Source organism: Amblyraja radiata, chromosome 8 (genome assembly GCF_010909765.2).
Source record: "Amblyraja radiata isolate CabotCenter1 chromosome 8, sAmbRad1.1.pri, whole genome shotgun sequence".
NCBI classification, from domain to species: domain Eukaryota; kingdom Metazoa; phylum Chordata; class Chondrichthyes; order Rajiformes; family Rajidae; genus Amblyraja; species Amblyraja radiata.
The window spans coordinates 77,109,005-77,132,926 of NC_045963.1; the positions used below are offsets into that span (position 1 = coordinate 77,109,005).

Here is a 23,922-nt window from a genome sequence, read left to right on the forward strand (position 1 = left end):
TGACTTATTTGCATGTTTGGTGTTACACTTGCAATAGTGTTTTGATTCCCTGCCTTTTTTGGCTGTGAACTGAGATTTATTTTACTTTTAGTCTTTGTTTTAGAAATGCAGCGCTGAAACAGACCCTTCGGCCCACCGAGTCCGTGCCGCCCAGCATTCCCCGCATGTTAACACTGGCCTGTACACTCTAGGGACAATTTTACATTTACACCAAGCCAATCAACCTACAAACCTGCACGTCTTTGGACTGCGTGAGGAAACCCGAAGAGTTCGGAGGAAACCCACGCAGGTCACAGGGAGAACGTCCAAACTCCGTACAGACTGCACTCGTAGTCAGGATCGAACCCGGGTCTCTGGCTCTGTAAGGGAGTAGCTCTACAGCTGTGCCTCCGTGCCGCCCATTTCATTGTTTCTTATGTAATAATCAAAATATCCAGTATTGGTTATTTGGCCGACAATTGCTTTTTTTGTGGTTGTTTTAGTGTCTATGTGCTTTTGCGTGGCAAGATTGTGTGGAAATAATAATAAAGAACACTCCAAAATGTTTTAAAACCTGTAGTCATAAGTTCAAAAGAGAAATTGGTACTATTGATGAAACTGCTGATGTGATTTTGTGGGATAATGTACAATATCACCAAAACTTTGTGCCTTAGTGACTATAAGATTCTAGACCGCATGTTTTTTTTCCATCCTATCTGCACCCTTTGTTCCTGTTGTCACGATTTTTCATGTGATTTTGATCAATGCTTTTGTAATGACAAATTTTCATGTTCTCATTTACAATTAAAAATGTTTAAATGAATGTTTTAAGCCTGTGACACTCCTCTGCCACCTTGGCAGCTAGCAATTATTTTTCACATTTTTCATTTTGATGAAAAGTAAAAACAATGTAGAAAATAAAAAAATGTAAGTAGCATCACTTTTCATTGGTTACCACTTGAATAAAGTGCGTTGTTCATAATTATTCTTTGTTTTTGAGAATATTTAAGTAGCTTTCAGACTATTCCTCCGCTAACGGTTTCCTCCACGCAATGAAATTGAATTGATTTAATTGAAGGATAGAGCATGGAAACTGGCCCTTCGGCCCACCGGATCTGTGCTGACCTGTTCACACCAGTTCTATGTTATTCCACATTTGCATCCACATCCTGCACACTAGGAGCAAGTTACAGAGGCCAATTAACCTCCAAACCCGCATATCTTGGGGATGTAGGAGGAAACCGGAGCACCCAGGAAGAAACCCACACAGGGAGAGCATGCAAACCTCACAGACAGCATGTGAGATCAGAATCGAACCTGGGTCTCTGTGAGGCAGGAGTATTACCAGCAGTCCCACTGTGTCACTCAGATTCCTCTTCCTTTTTTTCCTCCCATTCAAGTAACGAATTACATAATAGTAACCAATGGTGATGGAAAATGCTGAGAAAGCTTTCCTCATAATGTCTGTAATCCTTCCAGTTACAGAGATAGAGCGATAGACTTGGCTCTCATCATATTACTTGTTGAACTGATGCTTCTCAGCACCCATAATTGTAAAGAGGAAATCTGAATCTGTACCAAAAGGTTGGCAAGACCATTTTTTTTAGTGAAGCTGTCTAGATATATCTTGCAGTATTATTTTGGACACTTGGGGGCGGTCATTAGATGCACAGAGTGGTGTGTATATGTAAGGGCATAGGGGACAGGAAGTGGCAGGCACAGGGTGGGAGAGCATACTGTTCTCACTAGACCAGGGACAGTGTAGCCAGCTACAACTTGCCTGCAGAATAAGGAAAACCTGGTACGTTCATCTCTTTGTTTGTACAACTACTTCAATAAACAACCAATTAAACTGGAAATAACGCCTGGAAGATCTGTTTTATTAGGTCTGCGTAAGATCACTCCTACTTACCAGTGTAGTAAAGGCAACTGGAAAGAGGACACTGGAAAAGTCCGAAATTTGCCATTACATACTCAAATAGCTTTTGAGTCATTGAGCCATTTAGTGCTTGATCCAGCATATGCCTGATGTTCGCCTCTTGCAGACTGTTTACGGTTATGTTTTGGTGGCCGCACGGTTCTCAACGCCTTGCTGAGCTCAAGGTGAAGCAAACTACACTGAAAGTGGTTAAAATGCAAGGCCATGTGTGCAGGCCCCCCTGTAGACTGCCCTGATCGCCTACTGATGGCTCGCCACGGCTCTGGTCAGCACTATTTGCACCTCACACTGCCTCGGCAAGGCCACCAGCATAACTAAGGACGAGTCGCACCCTGGCCACTCCCTCTTTTTCCCCTCTCCCATCGGGCAAAAGGTATAGAAGTGTGAAAACGCACACCTCCAGATGCAGGGACAGCTTCTTCCCAGACGTTATCAGGCAACTGAGCCATCCTACCACAACCAGAGAGCAGTCCTGAACTACTATCTATCCCATTGGAGACCCTCGCACTTCGGCGGTCTCAAGAACGACGACTGTAGTTTTAAATGGATCTTTATTCGAAAGTTCGGTTTTCAGTACACAGGTTCTCTAGACACGTCTGGCCACATCGGTGGTCAGCACTGAACTGCCGCGCGAAAACAAAACCGCACGAAAACAAGCAGCCCCTCCCGAGTCACGTGACCGCGGCTTCCGAACGCCGGGTGCGATACCTGCGTGCTCCAGCAGGCGCCGCTACAGGACTATCATTGATCGGACTTTACTGTCTTTGTCTTGCACTAAACGCTATTCACATTATTCCCTTTATTCCCTTTATCATGCATCAGTACACCGTGAATGGCTCGATTATAATCATGTATTGCATTTCCACTGACTGGTTAGCAATGGCTGATCTAGCTCTCCCTTCTAATCCCATTCCCCTGCCTTCTCCTCATAACCCCTGACAACCGTACATGTGACAAACTAAACTAATGAATTATTAATACTGTACATGAAAAAACGTAAACCTTCTTGCCTTTACTCAGCTTTTTTAGTGAAGGTTGGTGACCCATTCAAATGAATGAGGCTGGGCAAGATGGGCTAGACAGGGATACCTTGAAGCAAGGATGTCAAAGATACATATATGCATAGACAATAGGTGCAGGAGTAAGCCATGCAGCACCGCCATTCAATGTGATCATGGCTGATCATCCACAATCAGTACCCCATTTCTGCCTTCTCCCCATATCCTTTGATTCCGCTAGCCCTAAGAGTTCTATCGAACTCTTTTTAATGCATCCAGTGAATCAGCCTCCACTGCCTTGCGTACAGTTTTGGTCTCCAAATCTGCGGAAGGACATTATTGCCATAGAGGGAGTGCAGAGAAGGTTCACCAGACTGATTCCTGGGATGTCAGGACTGTCTTATGAAGAAAGACTGGATAGACTTGGTTTATACTCTTTAGAATTTAGGAGATTGAGAGGGGATCTTATAGAAACTTATAAAATTCTTAAGGGGTTGGACAGGCTAGATGCAGGAAGATTGCTCCCGATGTTGGGGAAGTCCAGGACAAGGGGTCACAGCTTAAGGATAAGGGGGAAATCCTTTAAAACCGAGATGAGAAGAACTTTTTTCACACAGAGAGTGGTGAATCTCCGGAACTCTCTGCCACAGAGGGTAGTCGATGCCAGTTCATTGGCTATATTTAAGAGGGAGTTAGATGTGGCCCTTGTGGCTAAGGGGATCAGAGGGTATGGAGAGAAGGCAGGTACGGGATACTGAGTTGGATGATCAGCCATGATCATATTGAATGGCGGTGCAGGCTCGAAGGGCCGAATGGCCTACTCCTGCACCTAATTTCTATGTTTCTATGCCTTCTGAGGCAGAGAATTCCACAAATTCACAACTTTGTGTGAAAACGTTTTTCCTCATCAGATGACATACCGGGAACTAACCTTGTGAACCTACGCTGTGAACCTCCCTCAATAGCAAGAATGTCCTTCCTCAAATGTCAAATAGGAAGTGTTTCCAGTCACTCGGTTCAGCTTGTGTTGAAACTCCACTGGATTTGGTGGAGTCCAGGGTAGGGTGGGTGGTCAGTACGTCCAGTCCACAGGCTGGCAGTGGGGAATGTGCTGACAACTTTGCAGCTAGCTGGTGGTTCTCTCCTAAACCTAAGTCTGAAGGGAAGCATAATCCAGCCCATTATTGAAGCCGATCTCTCAATTTTTTTTAGAACACTAAGCAGGTAATTTGCAATGCTATATAAAAGGACACAAAGTGCTGGAGTAACTCAGCGAGTCAGGCAGTAGTTCCAGGGAACATGGATAGGTTATGTAAATAATGTGCTTTTTCCTATTTGAGCAATTGCAATGATTGATTTTAATATCCCCAGCTAAATATCCATACTTCTCAATTACTAATGTGTTCTGTAACTGTATTTAGTTTCTAGAAATTACTCTTTTTATCTTCTCCACCATTACAGATTCTTGTGATGAAGGAGTGGTACAATTGAAGGATATTTCTGTTTGGAGTGAAGACATGAAAAGTAAGTGACTTTAAACTGAAACCTGCACTATTGTTGTCCTTATCATAATTTGGGATTTAATCTTTGACCGGTTAAACCCAACAAGTGCCTAGCACAGAAGTGACTGATGGATTGAATATACTGTTTGTGCATCAGCAGTCTAATTGAGCGTTTATCTTGCGTAAGCTGCTGAATCAGAGTATCCGTTTGCCCACATTTCCATGATTCATTTATCACGCATGCAACAACCAAATTGCTCCTATCTGTTTTGTGAGTGCTTTTGTTTTAATTGAGAAACTAAATGAAGTTTTTGGGAGGAATAAAAGGCTGTATTAAATGACGTGAACATTTGCAAGCTAGTTACAAATGCAGGACCCAAATCTTGGCAATGGAGTTTGTGCAAGGAAGCCCAAAATGCAAAATGTTCCTTTCAGATACATGACAGGGGGAGGAGGGGGGGGGGGGGCATTTTCATGCGGTTCCTAATGACATCCAATATTGAATGCTGGTGAGTAAGATTTCAACTCATTCTCATTAGTCTGGGCAGAATTCCAAAGCGGGACAGATAAGAGAAGTGGAGCACATTCACGACAACTGCGGAAACCAGTGATTGAACGGGTCTGACAGCCAAATGGAAACTTGGTCCAAATCTAACAACACTCTGAATATTTCATGACAAAGACATTTATAACTGGTCACACCGTGTCAACCATGAGACTGTGCCGCAGATAATTTCTCCTGATAAATAAATGACAGACAAATAATCTCTTCTGGTAATTTTGATTAAATTATCACCACACTTATTTTCTTGGTGGTAAAAGCCTAAGTCCGAGAGGGAACAGACCATTTGCTCTGAGTCTGCTCAGCTATTCACTAAGATCAAAGCAGAGCTTCCACCTGAGCACCAATTTCCAGCGCCATCACCCTTGAATCGTATCATGGCAAGAAATTTGATGTTCCAATTTTTTGAATAAGTTTAACGACTGGATTCTGTGGAATAGAATTCCATATCTTCACCACTTCTCACCTCAGTTCAAAATGATGTGCCCCTTAAGGGCCTGTCCCACGAGCATGCGACTGCATGTGCGACCACACCGGAAGCGGGGGCCGCGCGGAGGTCGAGTGATCCCCGTACAGGGCCTGTCCCTCCAGCATGCGACTGCACGCGGCGAGCACGACCAAACTGGAAGCGGGCGCTGTGCCGTGGTCAAGTGATCCCGTACGAGTTGACGTGAAGTTCGAGCGAAGTCCGCGGGAAGTTCGCGCTAGGCGTACGCTGTCATGACGGTGCGTACGGTGTAGAGACGGTGCGTACGCCCATCGAGATGGTGCGTACGCCTGTCGAGATGGTGCGTACGCCCGTCGAGGCAGTGCATACGCCCGTCGAGGCGGTGCATACGGCCTCATTGCGGCTGCGGGCCAGCAGGCCATTGCCGCGTGGAATTTTTGAACAGTGTCAGCTTTCCGGAGCCCCACGCGATGTCGGAAGTAGCTCCGCGCAACTCCATACGGCTCCGGCGATCGAAGTGGGACTGGTCCTGCGAGGCCGTACGGCTCAAGCGACCACGTTAGGTCGCGCTTGCCGCATGCAGTCGCATGCTTGTGGGACAGGCGCTTTAGTTTGCGACGGTGTCTTCTGGGCCAGTTTATTTATTAAATACTCAACTTTTCAGTTGTGAGCAATATTGCAGTTGATGAGATTTTTTCACGTTATATTACGTCTGCCATGTTGTTACCTACTCACTCAACTTGTCCATATTCCCTCAAAGCTGCTTCACATTCTTCCTCCTCACTCAATGCCATCTAGTTCTGTACTTTCAGCAAACTTGGACAGATAACATTTGATCACCTTATATCCATTATCTCTAAAACCTGTTTCCTGGGGTCCGCAGCTTTCAAGCTCGCCTATTTTTCTTGCACTATTTTTTGACTAGAACTTGAAGTTCCTCGTGTACAAATAATAAGTTAACCAAATCCCGGTCAGGGTGATGCAGCGGTAGAGTTGCTGCCTTACAGCGAATGCAGCGCCGGAGACCAGGCTTCGATCCTGACCACGGGTGCTGTCTGTACGGAGTTTGTACATTCTCCCCGTGACCTGCGTGGGTTTTCTCCGAGATCTTCGGTTTTCTCCCACACTCCAAAGATGTACAGGTTTGTAGGTTAATTGCTTGGTAAATGTAAAATTTATTCCTAGTGGGTGTAGGATAGTGTTAATGTGCGGGGATCGCTGGTCGGCGCGGACCCGGTGGGCCGAAGGGCCTGTTTCCGTTCTGTATCTCTAAACTACCAAGAAATGCATGATGTATTTATTTTATATATATTTATGTGTCTATACATTATTATATATAAATATTTGCTTTTGCACTATATTGTTTTTTAAAAATTTCTTGGACTTTTTTATGTTTGTATTATGTTTATATGTTATATATTGAGTACTGTCATGCTGCTGCAAGTAAGAATTTAAATAATCTGTTTCGGCACATATGACAACATAATGCTCTGAATTTACCAACCCATAACTCCATTGCACTGCAAGCCAACAGCCTGAATAGACCTGAAAACGTTTCCAGCTTTTGCAGGGGATGGTATCTCTCTAAACATGAGACCACCTATTGCTATCTCTTGGCTGGCAAAGCAAGATCCCATGCATCTTGTGAAATCTCCTGAGAGAAGCTGCCTGGGAAGGACCAGCTTTGACCTCAGCAGCAAGAGCCAGGGCCCTGGCGTGGGGACAGGAATGAGCTCCACCTATGAATTATTGACATCCGACAAGTGTGTACCCAGATATAAAGTACTGTAGATTATGAAATCTGAACTAAGCACCTGCTTTGGTCAGCATTGTTTACAGAAAAGTAGAGTTAACATTTCAAGTCAATAAGTATTCTTTCCAACTTGGCAAACAGTTTCTGATGAAAGGTTCTTGACTTGAAATGTTCAACAGAATGCATTTACTTAGGATGGGCAGGATCCCATGTGACTAGCGTGATTCATAAATGCACATATTCCCCATAAATAAATGCAAACGTTCACATTATGTGAGAAAGAACTGCAGATGCTGGATAAAATCGAAGGTAGACACAAAATGCTGGAGTAACTCAGCGGGTGAGGCAGCATCTATGGAGAGAAGGAATGGGTGACGTTTCGGGTAGAGACCCTTCTTCAGACTGATGTCGGGGACGGGAAAAAGATAGAAAGTGGGCGGAGACAGTAGGACATAGGAGAACTGGGAAGGGGGAGGGGAAGGAGGGAGAAAGCAAGGGCTATCTAATATTAGAGGTTCATACAGTTCATACCGCTGGGGTGTAAACTACCCAAGCGAAATACGAGGTGTTTTTCCTCCAATTAGCGCTGGGCCTCACTCTGACAACGGATTGTCAGATTATGGATTGTCTCAAGGAGAGGTTTAATGAAAACCTTACATAAGGGAGTGCTTTGAATTATGCTTGGGTGTCTGATAATTAAATTAGCTGCGCTGTATGTGGTGCTGCTTGAAAGGTCAATCCCACGCTGGCCTTCACATTACAGACAGACCTGTACCAAATGTCGTTGGCAATCTTCACTCAGGTCAAGGCTGAAGCTGCTGGTGAGACATTTTAGTTGTAGTTAGTTTTGGAGACACTGTGTGGAAGCGGGCCCTTAGGCCCACCGAGTCCATGCCGACCAACGATTACCCCGTACACTAATTCTGCATTCTAGGGACAACTTACCGAAGCCAATATGTGTGGAATATGGGAAGAAACTGGAGCACCCGGGGAAAACCAACATGGCCACAGGGAGAACGTGTAGACTACATACAGACAGCCAGTAGTGAGGACCAAACCTGTGTTTCTGGCGCTGTGAGGCATCAACTGTCCGCTGTGCCACCCAGTTATTTTGACTGCGATGCAGCAATTACAAGAGAGAGTTAAAAGCAAGGAGCTTAAGGGTGATGGTGGGAGTGCAGATTACAATAATGGAGAGATTTTTAAGGGCCTGTCCCACTTGCGCAATTTTTTTCGACAACTTGCCGGCACTCGTCATAGTCGTAGCAGGTCGCCGAAAATGTTCAAAATGTTGAAAATCCAGCGGCGACCAGAAAAGGATTCTTGACTCACAAATGTATGGACAAATTCTCAGCAGGAATCACCAAACAACCCCTACACTGAAAAGACCTGCTGGTGCCGACTCCTTGTTAACTAGTCAATTCCTATCCATGCTAACGTGTTACCTTCTGCATGCTGTGATTTTACTTTCTCAGAGACATTTGATGAGGCACCTTATCAAGTGTCTTCCTGAAATCTAAATATAGTGCATTGACCTTAGTTCCCCTCTATCCACAGCACATGTTGCTGCTTCCAAGAACTCCAATAAATTTGGTGCACATTATTTCCTTTCCACAAAACCATGTTGACTTTATCCCGTTACCCTGGATATTTCCAAGTGCCCCACTATAATGTCTTCAATAATGGCTTCTAACATTTTCCCTAGGAGAGCTTTAAAGTCAACTGGCTTTATATTTTGCTGCTTCATGTCTCCCAATCTTTTCGAATAAAGTAGTTAGATTTGTTATTTAATGCAATTTTCTCTGAAATTAAGACAGTTGTAGAAAATTTAAAAAACAAGATTTCTATTCTCACGCGCCAATTCTCATCCGAGCTGTGAAGTATGTCAGGAGCAGGAGAAACAGGCCCTTTGGCCCAACTTGCCCGCACCGGCCAACATGTCCCAGCTACACTAGTCCCACCTGAAGAAGGGTCTCGACCCGAAACGTCACCCATTTCTTCCATCGGGAGATGCTGCCTGTCCTGCTGGGTTACTCCAGCAATTTGTGTCTACCTTCACTAGTCCCACCTGCCCATGTTTGGCCCATATCCATCCAAACTTGTCCTATCCATATACCTGTCCAACTGGCAGCTTGTTCCATACACCCACCACCCTTTGTGTGAGAAAGTTATCCTTCAGATTCCTATTATTTTTTTTTCCTCTTCGCCTTGTCCTCTTGTCTTCGATTTACCTACTCTGTTCAGTTTAGTTTATTGTCACGTGTACCGAAGTACAGTGAACAGCTTTTGTTGTGTGCTAACCAGTCAGCAGAAAGACAATACATGATTACAATCGATCCATTTACAGTGTATAGATACATGATAAGAGAATAACGTTTAATGCAAGGTAAAGCCAGCAAAGCCCGATCAAGGATAGTCTGAGTGTTATCAAAGAGGTAGCTAGTAGTTCAGCACTGCTCTCTGGTTGTGGTCGCAGCAGAGCCTCTGGGCAAAAGACTCTGTGCATCTACCCGATCCATTCCTCTCATGATTGATTTTTTTCCCCTGGTTTCCTCCTCCTCTTCCAATTACAAAGTTACAGATCTTTCTAAACAAATTCAATATTTTCCTGTAGCTAAATTAGGGCGGCACGGTGGTGCAGCGGTAGAGTTGTTGCCTTGCAGCACCAGAGACCCGGGTTCCATACTGACCGTACGGAGTTTGTACGTTTAATGGCCTGCGTGGGTTTTCTCCGGATGCTCCGGTTTCCTCCCACACTCCAAAAACGTGCAGGTTTGTAGGTTAAATGGTTTGATATAATTGTAAATTGTCCCTAGTGTGTGTAGGACAGTGTTAGGGTGCGGGGATCGTCGGTCAGCGTGGACTCGGCGGGCTGAAGGGTCTGTTTCCGCGCGATATCTCTAAAGTAAAGTAAAAAGTGCACTATGACTTTAATTCTGCACTTAAATGTTAAATTGAGTTCTTTTGACAATCTAAAGTCAACTTGACTCAAACACTTGTAGTTGTTGAAATCGATTCTTTATTCAGCTGAGACTAGTCTCTGAACCTTCCAACACAGAGCTGATGCTCTGGGGCGGGTCCAGAGAGGAGTAACTTTGATAGAACTCAGGTCATTTATATAGGTATTAGACATTTCAGATACAGAGGGTATGACAAGCTAGTAACCAATCATCTGAGTCCTTCTGGTGATTTACAACATCAGTCACATGATCTTCCCTTCCCTGGCCTCACAACCTTCGTTTGCCTGTGGTATAACTTTATTTCAACACAGCAAAACCCCAGCAGTTCCAATTATCAAAGACCACTCCTCAAAATATAAGATACATATGTAATACAATGATCACACAAGTCAGATACACTTCCCATACCAAGAAGAAAGATATTTATATGAATCTAAACAATCTCTATGTCTAATGTTTACATTCCTACTAAGACAATACATTTCATAAATTGTTTCACTACAATTTTAGTTTCCAATACTATTACATATGTATTTAAAACATTAATGATATGAGTTTTGCCGAATTACAGTTTTTAAGTTAAAAACACACACGCACATCTCCCAACCAAGCATACATGGGTCGTAAATCTGTCAACTTAATTAATAAGTGTTTGGTGCCAGGATACAACTTAATTCTAATTTGTAGCCCCTTTCTTGCTATCTGGAAGCTGGTTTTCCAATCTCATGTACAAGGCAGAACACAAGGGAGATTTACAACTCAAACCATTACATCAGAATTACATCTGCTTCTTCGACTTCCTATAAACATATCCATCAATCTAATTCTCTTCCTCTCCAATCATCCATCCCTTATCACAACCTCATTATAATTTAACATAGCCAAGGCTAACTACAGGGTCTATTATCTCTCAGCCTTGAATTCTGTCTCAAACTCAGCATAACCCTCACAGCTTAAGAATGTGCCATAGAGAAAGAAGCATATGACCTTGTTCTTGGTTCTTGGTTTCTTGGTCCTCCAAAATATTCCAAATGGAATTTAAACTGGAGGTGGTGAAGGGAGGGCTTAAGCCAGAAAGGGTTATTGGGAAGAAAGAGCTACTTTAAATTTAGTTGCATCTGGTTGGGTAACTATAGTAGGGTGGAGATTATTCCATGCTTTAATTGTGCGTGGGAAGAACGAATTGCTGTACACATCTGTCTTTGTAGCTGGGATCACAAATTGGATCGAATGCTCTCGTCTGCTCCTAATTGGTTTGGGTTTGGTCTAAGAAGAGGCCTAAGAAGAGGCCCCTATTCAGCTATCCATTCTTCAACACAAAGTCATATCAAATACAATTTCCTCCAGTGTTATAATTGCCCCAAAGCAATAAACTAAGCTATGCAGGTTTAGGTTCAGGTCTCCATGTTTTGATTCATCTTTCCCTGGGTGTATGTTTCATTGTACTTTATTTTGTTAGGAAAACCTTAAGCATGCTCTTTTGCAAATTACCTAGCTTATATAAAGTCACTATCCGAGCGGTTCTATTATATAATACTTCCTCATAACTGATGGAGTTGTAAGTGCTATAAAAAAGCTCAAACGCCATCTAGTGGTCTTATCTATTTTCATCATCTGATTTCTATACTTTTATGAATAGCTGCAGAGTTCAGGATGAAAGCAAGTTGTGTTTTCTTTAAAGTGGGGTGCTTTATTCCTACATGCCTTCATAAAAAAACAAAATATTAAGAATAAACACAGGAGATTGATAAAAATATGAAATTTGACACCAAAACTAAGGTTCATCACAGCAGGAAAAAGTAGAGGAGATTGAAGTAACTACAGGTGCTGGAATCTTGGACAAAAGATAAAGTGCTGGAGGAACTCGTGGGTCAGGCAACATCTATGGAGGGAATGGACAGATGACGTTTTGGGTCAGGACCCTTATTCAGTTAAGAAAAAACATAGAACATAGAAAAACAGGTGCACATCCATTCGGCCCTTCGAGTCAGCACCGCCATTCAATATGATCATGGCTGATCAAAGTCAGTACCCCGTTCCTGCATTTTAACCATATCCCTTGATTCCCTTAGCCCTAAGAGCTAAATCTAACTCCCTCTTGAAAACATCCAGTGAATTGGCCTCCACTGCCTTCTGTGGCAGAGAATTCCACAGATTCACAACTCACTGGGTGAAACGTTTTTCCTCATCTCAGTCCTAAATGGCCAACCCCTTGTTCGTAAACTGTGACCCTGGTTCTGGACTCCCCCAACATCGGGAACATTTTTCCTGCATCTAGCCTGTCCAATCCTTTAAGAATTCTATATGTTTCTATAAGATCTCTCATCCTTCTAAATTCCTGTGAATACAAGCCCAGTCGACCCATTCTTTCATCATATGTCAGTCCCCCCCATTCCGGGAATTAACCTATTATCACTCCCTCAATAGCAATAATGTCCTTCCTCAAATTAGGAGACCAAAATTGCACACAATAGTCTAGGTGTGGTCTCACCAGGGCCCTGTACAACTGCAGTAGCTCCTAAACTTAGATCCTCTCGCAGTGAAGGCCAACATGCCATTAGCTTTCTTCACTGCCTGTTGTACCTGCAGTGCTTACTTTCAGTGACTGATGTGCAAGGACACCCAGGTCTCGTTGCACCTCCCTTTTTCCTAATCTGACACCATTCAGATAATAATCTGCTTTCCTGTTCTTGCCACCAAAGTGGATAACCTCATATTTATCCACATTATACTGCATCTGCCATGTTTCTGCCCACTCACCCAACCTATCCAAGTCACCCTGCAGCCTCATAGCATCCTCATCGCAGCTCACACTGCCACCCAGCTTTGTGTCATCCGCAAACTTGGAGATGTCACATTTAATTCCCTTGTCTAAATCGTTTATATCTATTGTAAATAACTGGGGTCCCAGCAACGAGCCTTGCAGCACCCCACTAGTCACTGCCTGCCATTCTGCAAGGGACCAGTTAATTCCTACTCTTTGCTTTGTGTTTGCCAACCAGTTCTCTCTCCATGTCAGTACCCTACCCCCAATACCATGTATTCCAATTTTGCACACTAATCTCTTGACTAAGCCCAAGACCTTGTCAAAGGCTTTTTGAAAGTCCAGATACACCACATCCACTGGCTCTCCCTTATCCATTCTACTTGTTACATCCTCATAAAATTCCAAAAAGATTAGTCAAGCATGATTTCCCCTTCATAAATCCATGCTGACTTTGACTGATCCTGTCACTGATTTCCAAATACGCTGCTATTACATCTTTAATAATCAACTCCAGCATCTTCCCCACTACCGATGTAAGGCTAACTGGTCTATAATTCCCTGTTTTCTCTCTCTCCCTCCTTTCTTAAAAAGTGAAGTTACATTGGCTACCCTCCAGTCCACAGGAACTGATCCAGTGTCGTGAGAACATTGGAAAATGATCACCAAAATGCATCCACGATATCTAGGACTACCTCCTGAGTACTCTGGGATGCAGACCACCAGGTCCTGGGGATTCATCTGCCTTCAGTCCCAAAGGTTTATCTAACACCATTTCCTGAGTAATGTGGATTCCCTTCAGTTCCTCCCTCCCACTAGATCCTCAGTCCCCTAGTATTTCTGGGAGATTGTTTGTGTCTTCCTTAGTGAAGACAGAACCAAAGTACTTGTTTAACTGTTCTGCCATTACCTTGTTTCCCATTATAAATTCACCTGTCTCTGATTGTAAGGGACCTACATTTGTCCTCCTCTGTTGAATTCTAAATTTCCCACAGTCGTCCGGTTTGCTGCTTCCTCTGGCCAATTTATTTGCCTCTTCCTTGGATTTAACACTATCCTTGACTTCCCTCGTTAGCCACGGTTGAACCGCCTTCCCCGTTTTATTTTTTCGCCAGACATGAATGAACTATTTTTGGAGTTCATCCATACGGTCTTTAAATCTTTGCCATTGCATCTCCACCATCAACCCTTTAAGTAAAAGTTGCCAGTCTATCCCAGCCAATTCCTGTCTCATACCTTCAAAGTCTCCTTTCTTTAAGTTTGGGACCCTAGTCTCTGAATTATCCGTGTCACTCTCTATCCCAATGCAGAATTCCACCATGTTATGGTCACTGTTGCCCAATGGGGCTTTGCACAACAAGATCACTAACTAATCTTTCCTCATTATACAATGCCCAGTCTTGGATGGCCTGCCCTCTGGTCAGTTCCTCTGATTATAGTAGGAAGGAGAAAGCCGGAGAAGAGATGTGATGATGTTGGCTGCTTTTCCGAAGCACCGTGAAGTGTAGATGGAGTAATTGTTGGGAAGTCTGGTCTGTGTGATGGACTGGACAACATCTACAACTCTGCAATTTCTTGCGGTCTTGGACAGAGCTGTTCCCAAACTAAGCTGTGATGCAACCTGAGACTAGGCTCTCCATGGTTGCATCTCATCTATTCACAGATTCTGTGATGTGCTGGCCTGCAAAGTTATATTTCCCTCTAAACACTCAAGGATTTTCAAGCAATTTCTTTTTTAATCTGTGGCACATGTGATTATAAACACAGGCCATCGGTACCCGAACGTGGCGCTGACAGACAAGAAGCCGAAGCAAAGAAGTCGAAGCCAAAGGACGGAATGGAAATGAGGCCGAAACGCCAATAAACCGAAAGAGTCCGAAGACGAAACGCCTACTAACCAAAAGGATGGGACGCCTAAATGCAAACTAACCGAAAGGGCGGGACGCCTAAAAGCCAACGAACCGAAAAGCTGCGTCGCCTAAAAGCGAACTTACCGAATGGCCGCTCTGTCGAAATGACACCTACCCGAAAGGCGGCGTCACCTATAGGCCAAAGGACCGACTGCCGCTCAACAGAAACGTCCAATAACGGACATGACGTTGCTGTGGGGCGGGACTTGTCAGCGATTGGTCCAGACCCCCACGTCCATCACATCACTGTGACGGCATGAACATTGTCCCAAACATCCACTCCACCCGACCTGCACCCCGGCAACGTCATATCCGTTATTGGATGTTTCTGTTGAGCGGCAGTCAGTCCTTTGGCCTGTAGGCGACGACGCCTTTCGGGTAGGTGGCGTTTCGACAGAGCGGCCATTCGGTAAGTTTGCTTTTAGGCGACGCAGCTTTTCGGTTCCTTGGGTTTTAGGCTTCCCGCCCTTTCGGTTAGTTTGCATTTAGGGGTTCCATCCTTTCGGTTAGTAGGCGTTTCGTCTTCGGACTCTTTCGGTTATTGTCGTTTCTGCTTCGTTTCCATTCCGTTCTTTGGATTCGACCACTTTACTTCGGCCTCTCGTCCGTCGGCGCCACGTCTGCACACGCAGGCCATCATAGATGTTTTGAAATCAGTTCTACGAGACTTTCAATACATAGTTTTAATACAGAAGTTAGCACCACAACATTTTTGAGCTAGCTGCTGGAATTATTAGTGTATTTTATCATGTTAAAAGTTCATATTTCAACAATTTGACTGTAATTGTCATATTTTGATTGCATTTTTATGGATCTTTTGCAACAGAAATACATCTGAAAGAAAAGCTGGAGGGCAAAGAACACAATGAGTATTCTCCAGTGAAGGAAGAAGCTGGTAAGTTCAACACTGAGGAGCTTGTTCCTCTTCACTTTCTCGACTTCTCAAGGTGGCACCTCTTCCACACTTCCTCATCTCTGCTGCTCATGTAAAATTATATTTACATGAAGTCTTAATGTAAATATAATTAAGGACTGGTGATGGGATCTAGGGAGTGGGCAGGGCTGAAGATGCCCTGGTTGGGTTGTTCCCAGACCTTGCCAAGTTGACCATCCGCAAGTCAAGGTTGCGGGCGGAATAGGGCTTTGCCCGAGCCAGATACTTGGCCCTTTACTGGGGTTATGTCCGCGCCTGGGTGGTGTTGGTGTTATTTGTAACATAGATGTATGTGACTTAGTCTGAATAGTTTGGTGATTCTGTAATATGGTGGTGGGTATGTCACCACGGTTTTTTTTGTTGTCGTTTGCATACCTCTGAAATGTCACAAAACTCTGAATGTTGGACTGTACTTGTAAAATTCTGGTTGCCACACTACAGGAAAGATGTAGGAGCAATAGACAGAGTCATAGAGTCTTACAGCCTGTCATAGAGTGATACAGTGTGGAAACAGGCCTTTCGACACAATTTGCCCACACCGGCCAACATGGCCCAGCTACACTAGTCCCACCTGCCTGCGTTTGGCCCATATCCCTCTAAACCTGTCCTATCCATGTACCTGTCTAAATGTTTCTTAAACATTGCGATAGTCCCAGCCTCAACCACTTTCTCTGGCAACTTGTTCCATTACACCCACCAACCTTTGCGTGAAAAAGTTACCCCTCAGATTCCTATTAAAGCTTTCCCCCCTCACCTTAAACCTATGACATTCTGAGGTTTCTTGGCAGCTACAATGTGCTTCCATTGTAAATATGTAATTCTGCAAAGTTACTTGTCTACACTCAAAATGTTAAAGCTCAGTAGATAATTACAGCCATTGAAGATGCAGTTATTATTTATTGTTGTCTCTGTGTTTGTACATAAACTCAATGTACTTGCACTTTGGGATATTCTGCCATGAGGGTCTCCAAGAGAATGTCTGTTTCTCTTGACAAATCAAGATTTTTATATCAACCAATGACTCGCTTCAATATGTGACTCGCTTCAAGGTTAATATATGATGAGCACTGGCCCTGTACTCGCTGGTGTTTAGAAGAATGAGGGGGGGACCTCATTGAAACTTACAGAAAAGTGAAAGGCTTGGATAGAGTGGATGTGAAGAGGATGTTTCCACTAGTGTGAGAGTCTAGCACTAGAGGTCATAGCCTCAGAATTAAAGGACATTCTTTTAGAAAGGAGATAAGGAGGGATTTCTTTCCTCAGAGGGTGGTGAATCTGTGGAATTCTTTGCCACAGAAGGCCGTGGAGGCAAAGTCATATATTTAAGGCAGAGATGGATAGATTCTTGAGTAGTATGCGTGTCAGAGGTTATGGGGAGAAGGCAGGAGAATGGGGTTAGGAGGGAGAGATAATCAGCCATGATTGAATGGCGGAGTAACCTTGACGGGCCGAATGGCCAAATTCTACTCCTATTCCTTATGACCTTAAAAGGTCACGAGGGGCAAAATTTAAAGTAGATCTGAGGGGTATGTTTCGTTACACAGAAGGTGGCTAATACATGGAATAAGATGCCTCGTGTAGAGGCAGATACTATTACAACATTTAAACAGCAATTGGACAGGCACTTGGGCAGGAGAGGTTAAGAGGGATACGGGCTGTTGCATGTAAATGGGATTACTATAGTTAGGGTTGGAATGAACGAGATGGCCCGATAGGGCCTGTTTCTGTGGTGTTTGACCGTCAAATAGGTGAAAGTAAAAGAAAATTATTGAGAAAATAAGCATCTCTCCATTAGCACCAATCCCAAAAGTTAGTGCTGGATTCTTGCACTGGCAGAAACTATGTAAGCATGAACAGCACCTCTGCAACCACAAACTAATATCAGGGATGCATTGCAGTCTTTCTCAGGCTCCAGAAGTGCAATATCCTTCAAATCTATCCATATTAATTTTATTAGAAACATCCTGTTGTAATGGATTCTTAAGCTGTCAGATTGATCAATTATGTTGAAGCTGTGGACGCAATGTCATCCATCTCTCGCTGTGATAACTTTTGAGTTAAAGTGTCTGCTTGTATCTCTGGCTCAATCTCATCTATCAGCTATATCACTATATCAATGTCCTGCATTCCCTCTCCCCCCACCCTAGTTGTCCCACTAGTTCCACTGTTCGCATCCTTATCCCTCTTCGTTATCACCTCTTCCCCAGCCAACAATGGGCCATTATGGGGCTCCTCCCTTCCTTGGTCATCTGTTGCCGGCCCTGCTTTGTTCTCCGGAGATGCTACCCGACCAGCTGAGTTATGGGCCTGTCCAACTTAGGCTATTTTTAGACGACCGCCGGCGACTGTCATAGTCGTAGCAGGTCGCCGAAAAACCGGCGGGTGGACCCCCCTTCGACATAAAATTTGAAATAGAATCATATTTTAACAAAAAAAAAAATGAAGTCAGCACCAACCTACGACTGCACCTACGTCAGGAGAAGTCAAGCTACGCTCATTGGCGTCAAGCCAGCTGTCGTCGAATGTCGCCGAACAGTTTCGAACATTTCAAAATCCAGCGGTGACCAGAAAAACACTGCCATTCTTTGGGCGACTTGAGGAGACTACTCGCGACCATACGGGCAACACCCCGGCGACCATGTGGCGACAGCCTAGTCGCCTGTAGTCGCCTAAAAAATCGCCTAAGTACTTGTTGTCTATCTTTGCTAGATCTATTATTCTCCATGTAAGGTGTGTGAGTTTGAAATGGAAGAAAACAGATTATCTGACACAAAGCGGCATTCTGGTGATTGGAAATCAGAGAGAGAGTCGAGGTCAGTGCAAAGAATAGGAAGGTTTCTGAGGATACTTGACAAGGTTTCAAGTGACACTGGTATGCAGAGGAACCATTTCTAATATCAACACATCCTGGGGGAAACATCAGCAAAACACAAAGTGCTGGAGGATCTCAGGGGGGTCAGGCAGCATCTGTGGAGGGAATGGACAGACGACATTTTGGGTCAGCGCCCTTAAACTCTCTGCGGTAGACCTGAAGAATTCACTCGCTAACTACTACCAACACGTTTCCTTCAGCATCAGAGGATTTAACACTTGACCCCTGACCATCGGAGATGCCTATCGCTCCAACCCTCACCCTCACTTCAGGAAATCCGACCATTCAGCGGTGCTGCATCTTCCTGCATACAGGCAGCAACTGAAGGGCACACCCCCAGCGGCGAGGACTGCACAGAGCTGATCAGGGGAGGCAGATGTGAGTTAGATAAAGATTTAGGGGCTAGTGGAATCAAGGGATATGGGGAGAAGGCAGGCACGGGTCACTGATTGTGGATGATCAGCCATGATCACAATGAATGTCGGTGCAGGCTTGAAGGGCCAAATGGCCTCCTCCTGCACCTATTTTCTATGTACAACTGTGGGACTGCTTGGAGTCAGTAATGTTCAACGTTGGGCAATGTTCTAGGACTCGGCAATGGACCTGAATGAATATGCCACAGTTGTTACAGATTTCATAAGGAAATATGTGGAGGAGTGTGTTCCTACTAAAACCATCTGAGTGTTCCCCAACCAGAAGCCTTGGATGAACCAGGTGATCCGTATTCTTCTGAGGACCAGATCCCAGGAATTCAAGTCTGGCATCGCAGGGGTGTACAAGAAGTCCAGATACCACCTTGACCAGGCCATCAATAAGGCCAAAAGGGACTTTCGCTCTGAGCTGGAGGATGAGGCGGGTGTTCGGCAACTGTGGCATGGCTTGAATGCAAGATCAGGGGGCAACTCAAGCGACAGCGAAGCATCACTCCCTGCCAAGCTCAATGCGTTCTACGCACGCTTTGACAGGGAGCATACTGATGTGCGTTCCCGGGCACCCATACGCCCTGATGGTATTACAGTCACAGTTACAGAGGCCGACGCCAAAAGATCCTTCAGGGGGGTGAACCCTAGGAAAGCGTCTGGACCTGATGGTATACCCGGTCGAGTTCTTAAAACCTGTGCAGACCAACTGTCGGGAGTTTTTGCGGACATTTTTCAACCTCTCATTACTGAGGCCTGTGAAATAATAACAATTTAATTTAATTGCCACACAACCAAGGTCGGTGGTATTTGGGTTGCCAGCAGCGGTACAATAATAAAGAACACAACCACAATAAAAATTTTACACAAACATCCACCACAGCATTCATCACTGTGGTGGAAGGCACAGAGCTTGGCCAGTCCTCCTCCATTTTCCCCCGTGGTCGGGACCACCACCCTCCACAGCCGTTGCTGCGGGCGTCCAGATGGTAAGGGACAAAGTCAAAGTCAAGGTGAGTCCAGGATCGGCTCTTCCCAACCAGAGACCGCGGCTTCAGGCTGGTGTAGGCCGCAGGCCGGCGGTCAAAGTTTTAAAGTACCTGCCGTGCCGCAGCCGGAAGCACCGCAGTCTGCAGGGACGGCGGTCGAAGCTCCCCTCCAGGGGAGATGATAAGTCCATGCCGCACCCGCGGTAGAAGACGGCCGCGGGCCGGCAGTGAAAGCTTCTTCTTCCCCCCGGGTCCTCCACGTGTGATCCCGGGCTGTAGACGCCGCACCAGCTGGAGTTCTGCAGACCGCTGCTTCAGGCTGCCGGCTGCCGCGGGCCAGCGTAACGGAGCGCTCCCCTCCAGCGAGGTCTCACCCGCTCCGCGCCGAGAGTCCACGCTGTGCCCGCCGCTGAAGCTCCGGGCGCGTCTCCGGGAAAGTCGGCGCCGATCCATGCTGTTAGACCACGGGGGAGGCGACCTGAAAAAGTCGCCTCTCCATGGAAGAGGCGGCCAAAACGGTTTCCCCCTTACCCCCCCACACCACCCCCCACACTTAACACACAAAGAAACATTAAAAACAGACTTTTAAACATACTAAAAAAATAACAAAAGTTGAAAAAAGACGGACACGCTGCCGACAGGCTGCTGCCAGTGCAGCGCCCCCTAACGTCCATGGTGATGAGGGCCTGGTTCGGCATCTAGAACGCCCAGGTGCGATGAAGACTGAAAAAAGTTGTGAACACTGCCCAGTCCATCACGGGTTCTGACCACCCCACCATCAAGGGGATTTACTGGAGTCGCTGCCTCAAAAAGGCAGCCAGTATCATCGGAGACCCACACCACCCTGGTCAAATACACATTTCACCTCTGCCATCGGCAAGAAGGTACAGGAGCCTGCAAAACTATAACGTCCAGGAACAGCTTCTTCCCTACGCCATTAAATACTCTGCAGCTATTAAACACTACAACCTCAAACATGCTCTGAACTACATAGACTATTATTGTTATTATTGCACTACTATTGTTTGTTTTGCACGTGTATGTATGCATGTATGGGTATATGCACACACTGAACTTTTACTCATTTATTATATTTACAGTGTACCATGTTTACATATTCTGCTGTGCTGCTGCAAGTAAGAATTTCATTGTTCTATCTGGGACACATCACAATAATACACTCTTGACCCTTGTCTTCACTGTCAAGTAGAGTAAATAACCCATGCTTTAAAGAGGCTCGCTAAATTTCAAGTAAATGGAACTAAATTCAAACAGATTTCATAAAAAGCAAAGAGCCTGCCAGAATATTAATGACAAATATCCATCTTTTGTATGATTTCTAATGTTGCAAACATGTTAATTTTCTTGGGAACGAAAAATATTTGTTATTAGCTTGAGATGTATTCTTTTCTTGTTAACCTGATAATTTTATGTTCTGTCCCATGCTCAAACATAAATTAAAAATGCCTGAATTAAAATCCACATTTAAAAAGGACTTTTTGTCAAATTATGCCACAAGGCAATGCTAAAGTTCAAAATATAGTCTTAATGTTATGGAGTAAACCAAACTCAAAATAACGTGTCACGAATAATTGCAAATGCTGGTTTAAAAGAGTAACTCGGTGGGTCATCTCTGGAGTGTATGGATAGGTGATTTTTGGGTTGGGATCCTTCCTCAGTCTCAAGACTTCTTCAGACTGTCTGAAGAAGAGTCCTGACCTGAAACGTCGCCTGTCCATGTTCTCCAGATATGCTGCGTGATCTGCTCAGTTACTTCAGCACGTTGACTCAAAATAACACGTTAATTTGCAAAATCATGTTACTGAAATTTTGTACAAATTACATAGTTTGTGATAATTATGTAGAAAGAGAGAAAGGCAAAGTTACAGATTGTTTCTTGCTTTAACCTGCAGATATTTTTGGAGAGGCATAAAAGGCAGAATTTGGGACTGCCAGAGCTTTTCCTCAGAAAATAACAGGTTTTACAAATATATATACAATGATGCTGTATTAAATTACGATGTAACTGTGTTACAATGATCAAATAGTTCATTAAAAATATAATTTAGTTATTAATGATAGAAGCCGCTCACAATTTCACCACTGGGTTTGTTTCCAATCTTTATGTAGGTCTAGAATGATGTTTCACTCTGATTCCCATGGTTTGTACATGTTTTTATCCATCCATATTCACAAATGTTGAATTGGAACTGAATTGAGGTACCACAAGGAAGAGAAGACAACACATTAACTGAAGAAGGATCCTACCCGAATTGTCACATCCATTTACCCGCTGAGTTACTCGCTGAGTTACTCCAGCAATTGGTGTCTTATTTTTTAATAAACTAGCATCTGCAGTTTCTTGTGTCTCCATTAGATTATTTTAACTAAGTTAATTGTACCACGTATATTTGCATATGTAGACCGAAGGAATTGCAGATGCTAGTTTTCATGAAAAGATGCAAAGTGCTAAACTCAACATAGATACATAGATACATAGAAAATAGGTGCAGGAGTAGGCCATTCGGCCCTTCGAGCCTGCACCGCCATTCAATATGATCATGGCTGATCATCCAACTCAGTATCCCGTACCTGTCTTCTCTCCATACCCCCTGATCCCTTTAGCCACAAGGGCCACATCTAACTCCCTCTTAAATATAGCCAATGAACTGGCCTCAACTACCCTCTGTGGCAGAGAGTTCCAGAGATTCACCACTCTCTGTGTGAAATTTTTTTTCTCATCTCGGTCTTAAAGGATTTCCCCCTTATCCTTAAGCTGTGACCCCTTGTCCTGGACTTCCCCAACATCGGGAACAATCTTCCTGCATCTAGCCTGTCCAACCCCTTAAGAATTTTGTAAGTTTCTATAAGATCCCCCCTTAATCTCCTAAATTCTAGTGAGTACAAGCCGAGTCTATCCAGTCTTTCTTCATATGAAAGTCCTGACATCCCAGGAATCAGTCTGGTGAACCTTCTCTGCACTCCCTCTATGGCAATAATGTCCTTCCTCAGATTTGGAGACCAAAACTGTACGCAATACTCCAGGTGTGGTCTCACCAAGACCCTGTACAACTGCAGTAGAACCTCCCTGCTCCTATACTCAAATCCTTTTGCTATGAATGCTAACATACCATTCGCTTTCTTCACTGCCTGCTGCACCTGCATGCCTACTTTCAATGACTGGTGTACCATGACACCCAGGTCTTGTTGCATCTCCCCTTTTCCTAATCGGCCACCATTTAGATAATAGTCTGCTTTCCTGTTTTTGCCACCAAAGTGGATAACCTCACATTTATCCACATTATACTGCATCTGCCATACATTTGCCCACTCACCCGGCCTATCCAAGTCACCTTGCAGCCTCCTAGCATCCTCCTCACAGCTAACACTGCCCCCCAGCTTAGTGTCATCCGCAAACTTGGAGATGTTGCTTTCAATTCCCTCGTCCAAATCATTAATATATATTGTAAATAGCTGGGGTCCCAGCACTGAGCCTTGCGGTACCCCACTAGTCACTGCCTGCTATTGTGAAAAGGACCCGTTTACTCCTACTCTTTGCTTCCTGTTTGCCAGCCAGTTCTCTATCCACATCAATACTGAACCCCCAACACCGTCTGCTTTAAGTTTGTATACTAATCTCTTATGTGGGACCTTGTCGAAAGCCTTCTGAAAGTCCAGATACAACACATCCAATGGTTCTCCCCTATCCACTCTACTAGTTACATCCTCGAAAAATTCTATAAGATTCGTCAGACATGATTTACCTTTCGTAAATCCATGCTGACTTTGTCCAATGATTTCACCACTTTCCAAATGTGCTGCTATCCCATCTTTTATAACTGACTCTAGCAGTTTCCCCACTACCGATGTTAGACTAACTGGTCTGTAATTCC

The 23,922-nt window shown here is 44.4% G+C and overlaps 1 protein-coding gene across 1 annotated transcript in view; it reads left to right on the forward strand.

Moving 5' to 3' along the window:
* The window catches only part of macrod2 (mono-ADP ribosylhydrolase 2), a 1,179,663-nt gene that overhangs the window by 34,925 nt on the left and 1,120,816 nt on the right, over positions 1-23,922 (forward strand). Inside the window, exons 3-4 of the mRNA XM_033026285.1 lie at positions 4,378-4,440; positions 15,642-15,710. Of these exons, the coding sequence (XP_032882176.1) occupies positions 4,378-4,440; positions 15,642-15,710 (132 nt within the window). The remainder of the gene's footprint in view (positions 1-4,377; positions 4,441-15,641; positions 15,711-23,922) is intronic.